This window comes from Oculina patagonica, unplaced genomic scaffold (assembly GCF_052425735.1).
Source record: "Oculina patagonica isolate OP01 unplaced genomic scaffold, crgOcupat unplaced194, whole genome shotgun sequence".
Taxonomy (NCBI): domain Eukaryota; kingdom Metazoa; phylum Cnidaria; class Anthozoa; order Scleractinia; family Oculinidae; genus Oculina; species Oculina patagonica.
The window spans coordinates 4,492-13,269 of NW_027557999.1; the positions used below are offsets into that span (position 1 = coordinate 4,492).

The following is an 8,778-nucleotide window of genomic DNA, read 5'->3' on the forward strand; positions in this document are numbered from 1 at the left end:
TTCAAAATTTCCGACGAGCATACCTGTCTGTTTTATATAGGAGTCCCCCCGGGTTTAGCGCTGGTGTTGTAATCCGGAGGTTCAGGGTTTAAGACCCTCAACCCTGCCACTAGCTAGATTTGTGCTCGGTCGTCCCGAGTTTAAATCCTCGATCACACTGGTCTGCCTCCTACCAGTTGGGATTCTTAATCACGTTACGTTCGTTTAAAATTTTTGTTTCTTCCGTTTCAGTGGCATGCATGGAAAGAAGCTAAGTCTCAAAGCTAAGTGCATGACCACTATAAACACACATTTTCATTTTACATTCTGCCAGGGCGAAACAAGGTTTATTTAAATCCCCTTTCCCTTTAGATTTAAAATGAGTCACACTGAACTTTCATTCCTTAGTGTTGAGATTCCCCCATCTTTAATTCCTGTAAATTACCCTGATAAGAATAATCCTTTATACATTATAAAAGTCTCAAAACAAATACTTCATACATCGTATCGATTAATCAAGAGAAATAGAACATAAAGCGTTGTTATTCTTTATAAAATTTACAAGAAGGTAAATTACATCATCGTTATAGCTACAGAAATATCAACATTATTAATTCAACTTACAAAAAGGTTTTAATTAATAGAAAATAAAGGATCTATACATAAAATGGCTACGAAATTATTCCTTGCTTTGGTTTTGCATTTGTCCAGTTTTTTAATTGGTTAAAGAATCTCGCGTAACGTTCAACTTTCCCGCCCTTCCCGCCAGTTGCAAGGTTTCCCTGATTCTCGACCCAAGAGTACAGGAGCTCTGGGAACAAGAACAGCTATTTGCTTCTTACAGAATTTTTTTTGTCTCTAACCAGTAATTACTTTTGACACTGGAAAACTACTTTAAACTCTAAGCAAGTCTAAATAAATTAGCAGTCTAGTAAAAAGTTAGTGCTGTTTTCAATCACAACCTGTCATGTATGCTGAACATAGAAATTTGTGAATGAGCAGAATTGGTGTTCTGTGTAACAAATATACTTCTAATAATTTACAATTATTCATTAGTTACTACACAAATAATAATAACTATTTTTTTTCACGGTGCCCCAAAACAAGAGATTCCTCTTTTGATGGCTCAGTTCCTAAATTGCTCCTCGTACTTAATGAAATTTAATTAACAAAATAACTTAAGATTTATAGCAAATTGTATCTAGAAAACATTTAGTTACTTTTAAACATTAACAAAATTTAGTGGGTTCCCCACCAAACACTAAACCTTAAACAGCCATTACCCTTAAACAACTGACAGGGACTGCGGTATCAAAAAATTTCTAGTTTTTTTGCATTATACATGCCCACTTACAGAGCTAAATTAGCAGATGTTTCCTTAAACTGTAAAAAAATGAAAAAAAAAATGTGAGAAATATTTGTGGAATTTATGGAATAAAAGTTACAAGTTCTTCAAAATCAAACCATAATAATTGATGAGTTCCCCATGATCTAAAAAAATACAACAACATGTTTTTAGTTTTAAAATTTGACGGTACTTAGACAACTCACAGTGCCACTATTCCACAAAACTGTGGATCTATGGGTCATTTATTTTTGTATAAAATAACAAAATTAATGCACTGTCACTGAGATGAGCTATCAGACTAATGGAGATACAAGCAACAGAACGACTATGAAGAAGTCCCTTCCTTTACAAGTGTAAAAGAACAAACAAGAATCAGACAAGAAGGAGCCAAAAAAGTTGATCCTTTTGCATATCAAGCCTTTGTGGGTCTCCCACGCTTTGATAAAGGAAATGAATGCTATACAGGCTAGCAACAGAAGCCTCCCACGCAGTCGTTTTAAGGGGCAAAAAATGATCGCCCCTCAAGATGACTGTGTGCAAGGCTATAGCAACAGAGGTTTGAGAGCGAATTTACACCATGTCCTGAATGCCCTCAGCTGTTGCATATACTGTCATGCAAACCAAATCTTTAAAACTAATGTACTGTACAATAATATAACTTGACTTAATAATAATATAACTTAAACAAATCTATGCCAGAGTTTTGTTAAGTTATTGATAGAAATTCAGCAATTCTGATAAGATTGATAACAAATACCTCATTTATAGTAGAAAATGGAAGGCAGACAAATGAAGTCACAACAGTAAAAACATTGACTGGAATTACTTTTACAAGTACTGGCGACTGTTGTCTTGAGGATCCCTTTACACAGCAAAAAGGACCAACAATCTTTTATTTTTAGCTTCAGCATTACAATGCTGTCCCATCCTGAATGTCATCTTCCTGTACAGCCAGTACATCTGGTCTGGTTCTGACAGCAGATGGAATCTGTGTCTCCACCTCATTCTCTTGCGCCAGTTCTGCTTGTGACATATCAATGGCGACAGTTGGCGATTCGTGTTTGTCATCATTTGATTGGTCGTCCTGTGCATCTAGCTCTCCTTCTTCCATCCATCTGTTCTGTTCATTTAATAACGAGTCCTCCTCAGGCTGGTTCAGTAGTGGGTAGTGGACTCCATCACCAATACTGCACAAAAAAAAGAAAACCAGTTTAGTCTCAAGGTTCAGTCTCATCAAAGAGGGTATATTACCGGTATACTCTGGAGGTTTGGCGATTTAAGTTCATTGCCCTGTATTGCATTGTGCATCCTTACTGCGCAGAATTTTATGCGTAATTAGCGCGCGCACATCAACAAAATAACGGTTTTTTCTATGCGACTTAGTCCGCGAGAGAAGTAAATTGTCACTTTCTTGTAAACGAGTCTGGTGACCTATCAATTTTTTCTCATATTTTGGGTGTAGCGATCAAATTCTTTCTGTAAAATGAAAACAGATCAATTCTTGTGTTTGAAAAATAAATTATCGCTAAAAACATGTACTTTGCTAGTACTCGCAAAGGAAATTTTAAAGGAATTATATGGCATAATATGCCATATAATTCCTATAATACCACAAGGTCTTCCCGCTCCTAAACGAATCTGGTGACGTACCCCCCTTTTTTTATTTCAAAATTTAAGTTCCCTTATTAAAGTAATAAACCAGTAGGCGAAGTTTGGTTAAAAATCTATGTTCAGTTCTATTTCAGGGTAATGACCTTAAGCCAATTTTGAGTGTTGGTTTGGGAGGCGCAGTAGCCTAATGGTTAACACTCCAGACTCTGGATCGAACAGTCCAGGTTAAAGTTATGGCCCAGGGTTGCTGTGTTGTGTTTTTGAGCAAGACCCTTTACTCTCATAGTGCCTCTCTCCACCCAGGTGTATAAATGAGTACCAGCGAAATAATGCTGGGGGGGGGGGGGGTTACCCAGTGATGGACTAGCATTCCATCCAGGGGGAGTAGAAAAATTTCTAGCTGCATAATGCTATCAAAAACGGGATAAGCTCCAGTAGTATTGGCTACTTGGCTCAGGGTTTCCTTTTTGTGGGTACAGTCTTATTTCTCTGGCAGTTTATGATCAAGAAATTATTGCAGTTTCAGTCTTAAACAAAAGCAATAAATTTTGTGGTCTAGGAAGAAAAAATATGATGGATTGCAAACTGCATGATCCTCTATAATAAACCCTCATCAAAGTTAAAGCAGCTATATGAATGTCATGATCAGCAAGTTTAAATTTTGTGAAATCTAGGTTAGTTTGAAAAACCCTCAAGCCTGATGGGATGGAATAATGGCAGGTAGAAAATATGCAAAATATCTACAGCAGTTTATATTAAAAAAAAAAAACTCGCCGGAACTTGAAAACAAAGTTTCTCAAAATATGTCTTGGGGTTTCCTATATTGTCAGACAGACAGACAACCTTAAAAATTTTAATTGTCACAAGATTTCCTACACTAAAAACAGTTCCTATGTTAGAAAAACATACCAAGAAGGATCTGTCCAGAAAAAAAAAAAACATCAATTCAGTGGAATAAGAAAAAAGTTAGTGGGATTGGGAAGAAATGAAGGTAATTTGTGTGTTGTGCACTAACAACAGAAAAGCTTTGCAGTCTGAAAAATTTCCTTTACTCTTTCGGACTCTGTATGAACCATAGTAGGGATGGAAATTCAACAAAGCTTACCTTGTAAACACTGGTAAAAACCAGTACCACTTATTAAGTCCTAACACTTGCTCTGCATTTTTGATTGCAGACCCCAAACTAAAGCCTTCTTTATTTGGCCCATAATAGAAATGGGGGACTCTGAATGACTCTGTCAGAAAAGAAACACAAAAAAGTCATAACAGGGAAAACTGACAAAATACCACAAAATTCTGAAAATTATAAGCTCCTCTGCCCCCTAAACAAATAGAATAGAATAACCCCCCTCCCCTCAAAAAAAAAATCTTGGATGCAAATATATATTCCTGAAAATAAGCCCTCCTGAATGCTGGATATTTACATGTATTAGTTATTAACAGCTCTTAGAGAAATATATGTAAAGTGGCTTTTCCAACTATGAGCCCCTACGGTACTTCAACAGACATATGGAGCATACTATTGCACATGACAATGAACACTTTTTAGTTTGTTTAAGAACTATCAAAACTTACCCAGAGTTGTCTTGTTAGTTGCAGTGAGATATAAATGATAACCAAATAGCGACCAAAGACTTATACAGAACATGAGTGAAACAAAAAATAAAAATAAAATGTGCAATTTCCCATCACCATCCAAGGTGTTCTGCAAGGGAAGATGATTACAGGTATTAAAAATCTACATAACATGAATGACCAAAACGTAAATATAATTTATTAGCTAAAAATTCAAAATGTTGGTTGTTAATTAAATGAGTGGATTGGTTACAATGTATGGTGCATCATGGAAGATTAATATTGGTGCTGTTTTTCTGTAATGTCAGTCAACCAGGAGTATAAGTATAAGCTAGATAGTTTTTTACCCTTAATGATCAATTGTATTTTTATTAATTTTATTGCGAATTTCAATTTTATATATTTTTAGCCGTATCGTTCTTAGCTTTTAGGGGTTTTTAATCAACTTTGTAATAATTTCGATTTTTAATTCTTTTTTTTATTTTTTATTTTTTTTATGCCATTATTTTTTATCTCAGGACCTCCCTGAAAACCACACTAGTGAGTGGAGCCTCCTGTTAAAAGATCATTATTATTATTATTATTATTATAGGAGTCAATTACTGCCCCCTTTCTGAAAGGGAAGGGAGAGGAGGGTTTGCCACACCCTCTCCAAATTTAGCCTGATCTCCCTATTATTATAAGAGGTATCTATGTTATGCTCCAAGTTGATTTCGATTTCATTTTGAAATCAGCTTATATTATTGACTGTGATTCAAATGTGACTTGTAATAAGTGTTACTGTTTTGGTTATTAGTGGTTATACATCTGTTGATATTAGTATGTAAAGTTTGTAGCATGTTTGTAAATCATTTGTTTTGTAATGGCAAATACAAATATGAAAAAAAATTGCTCCAAGGCAGGGGGGGGGGGGGACACCGTGAAAGTCAAGCACCTTAATTTGCCAGAGGCCTTAACCAGGACACTGAATTTGAATAGCTCTCACAAGGCATGATTTCCAATAATTATTATCAATATTCAACTGATATGAGATTTGAAATTCAGATCGAGAAGTTATGCCTTTTTCTTCTACTTACATTCCAAAATGCAATAAAATACTTTGTAACTGTTGCTGTGACATAGAGTGTATACAGGATGGCATAAAACAGGAACAGAAGAAAGAACTTGTAGTTTGTGAATCCAACACAGTTATTCACCCACGGACAGTGATGATCCATTTTTAAAATACACCTGAAATGAATTACAGAAAACACATGATGGTCAATAATACATGTGTAATTTTATTATATATTGAACATATATTTGACAAAACATTTGTTAAAAAGGTAAAACTTATATTTAAAAATAAATGCAAGGAATTACCTAGTCAAATTGTAAAGTTAAGATTGTTTGCTTTTAGGATTCATATAAATTAAAATGTGCAGTCGTGGAATGAGCAAGTATTTAGAAATCTTACGACATCATGACATCCTTAGAAATGTGGGGGCTACATGCACCTTCAATAAATTGTTTGCAAACACGATATGTATAACAAAAAATAGTAAGAATTTCGAAAAAAAATGTTTACAGAGGTGCATAAACTAAAAAAAAAAGTTTGCAGAGGAAAAGTTTTCATCCCCCCCTCCAAGAAAATAATGGTCCGTCCCTAATGAACATTTATTACTCTTTTGCTACTGTTGCACTGTATCATTTTGGTATTCTGAACACATCTTTTATCTTTTAGATCTTCTTCTACTTACTTTCTACACATTGAGCAGTGATGGCATCTATCTGGCTTGATAGCTTGACATATATCGCAATATCTAGCAGCTGGTGAAAATAATCGATTAAACAATAACTTAAAGTATATATTCATTCAAACGAGGCACATTTAGGAGATGCACTTGTAATTTATTTTGGCAACAATAATGTTGTTGTAAGATATCTCTAAGACTCACTTAAACTCAACTCAACGATAAACAATGTAAACACAATGTCCGACATGAGTCAACTCACATGTCTGCGATTCTTTGGGTAGGCCCACAAAAAAGTCAGGGACTCCGTAGAGGGGTCCCAACAAGTTAATATTATACATGTAGAGGAGTCCCAACAAGTTAATATTATACATGTAGAGGGGTACTCACAAGTTCATATCACAACAAACTAGAGAACCCTATGTAGAAGGCATCCTGATTTATGGGAATTAGTTCTACATACGATAATTTGGAATACCGAACATTTTTATTGGGCGCAAAGAACAAAATATATTTTGACAAGTACTGCTTCAAGTAAGGTTTACAAACCCAGCTGGGAGGCCACAAACACTCGCTTGAAACAAGTTAAAATTCATAAATTTAATAATTCACCATCTGTTGTTTGACAAATTGTCATTCCTGACAATTCAATGGTAAAATCTACTAGAATGCAGTAAAAAAACACTAGGCCTTAAAAACTTGAAAATCTGACTTACAAGAGGAACCCACAGAAGTAAAGTTCTCCAATGCATTTATTATTAAAAATCATTCTATTCTATCCGCATTTGTACCATTTGATTCCATGATAAAAGAAACCATTGTTCGAAAGGGCAAGGTTGAAGGAGTGCAGAGCTTTATTATTATGTGAAAATAATTTATACAGATAAGTGCTACCGGTACTTGGCACACCAAGAAAAAAGCCCAGTACAGCTGGACCATGAGAGAAGGTAATGGAAATCTTACCTCCTGATACAGTCTGTGTAAAAACTGGAAGCTTTCTTGATGCTTTTTCTAAAATTTCTTTGGGATCCTATAAACAAATACCATACAAACATGTCAGGGTAACAATTTTACTGGCAGGGCTTGAGACTAAATTTTTAACTCACTGGTTTACTGGCTAGTGACATGTCAGATTTTACTAGCCAAAAGTAATTTTTCACTGGTCAGGTATAATGATTTCTATCAAGAACAGTTGAATTTTCCGAGTTTTCCGCTAGCCAAATGGCTAGTAGGAATGCTAAACCTGGTAGCCAAAACCTAAATTTTAGTAGCCTTTGGCTAGTTGGCTACCGTTAGTCTCGAGCCCTGACTGGTGTCTCAAATTACAGTCTTATTACATGCGAATTTAACTATACAATGTGGAAGGAAAAAATTAAAACTGATAGATGGAACCTGTTCACTGTGCTCAAAGGGATTATGTGATGAAAACTGATAGTGGAAGGGCAGGGCAGGGGACTCTCTCTATACCACTGACAGTGATTGATTGAACCCTTTGGTGATCTGTGCGAGCCTTCCAGTGCTAAACATTGTTCTTACATTCCAGAATCCTAATCTTGTCTTTCAACCCTCCAAGTTAAGACCATTTTAGTCGCCATGGCGACTAAAATTTTGGAGCTGGCAACTAAATTTGAACCAAGGTCGCCAGCCTGGCGACTAAAATTGAGAGGAATGATTGAAAGCATCAGCTTAATTTGGTGACTTAAGTGTTTCACTGGCGACCAAAACTTGGGTAGTTGGCGGCCAAATGGCCACTAAGGAAAAAAATAAACTTGGAGGGTTGTAAGAGTCTTGGTGCTCAAGGCTCCCAGTCTCGCAGTGACAGCTTCCTGTTGGCTTTCACTGCTGCTGGTCATTCTCGGCCGTGAAGGCTCTGAGTTCCCTTGGTGACCAAAAGGTTGAAGATTTCTTGTTGGTGTTCCCATGCCAAAATCTTTTTTAAAGCGTGAGGTTGAGGTTGTCAACCTCATGCCCAACCCCCAACCTGGAGGGCCAGGAGGCTGGTTTTGGTCAGGACCCTCTCTTAATGCATGGCCTGTCCGGCAAGGTTGAACCTGCCAGGAGTATAACTCCCACCGACATAACGCAAAAGGATCATTAAGCCTCGCAAGCCATCCCACCATGTCAAGGTAGCAGCATGAGATTGAACCCTTTAGGGGGGGGGGGGGAATTATGTTGATGTTGATTTCACTATAGTTTAAATCTTGTATCAAACATGTCTACTTTTAAAGATTAAGCATGTTGCTTTTATTAACAAACTGTCACATACCCCATTATCTAATGCCTCTCTGTCTGCTCTGGACAAGAAAAACTGCAACAAAAAGAATGAACTAAGTCATTAAAAGGGCAGTTTGATTGTTTGATTGTGTTCCAGGGATCCATATTCACGGTCGTCCGGTCGTCCGAGACGACTAAAAAATCGTATGGACGACCAAACGATTACATAAACTCGTCCGCTGGACGACTTAAGTTTGACTTAATGAAAAAAAAAAACAATTATTAAGTTTTCTTATGAGTTACTTGCGTTCTGACCAC

At 36.3% G+C, this 8,778-nt stretch overlaps 1 protein-coding gene across 1 annotated transcript; it reads right to left on the reverse strand.

Annotated features, from left to right (window-relative positions):
• Positions 1–374: 374 nt before the first annotated feature.
• On the reverse strand, positions 375–8,554 carry LOC144640128 (palmitoyltransferase ZDHHC2-like; the record flags this gene model as incomplete). Its single annotated transcript, XM_078499337.1, has 7 exons — positions 375–2,514; positions 4,044–4,173; positions 4,514–4,643; positions 5,590–5,743; positions 6,253–6,322; positions 7,210–7,276; positions 8,513–8,554. Coding segments are annotated over 7 exons (870 nt in total), but the record flags the coding sequence as incomplete, so codon positions are not given.
• Positions 8,555–8,778: the final 224 nt, after the last annotated feature.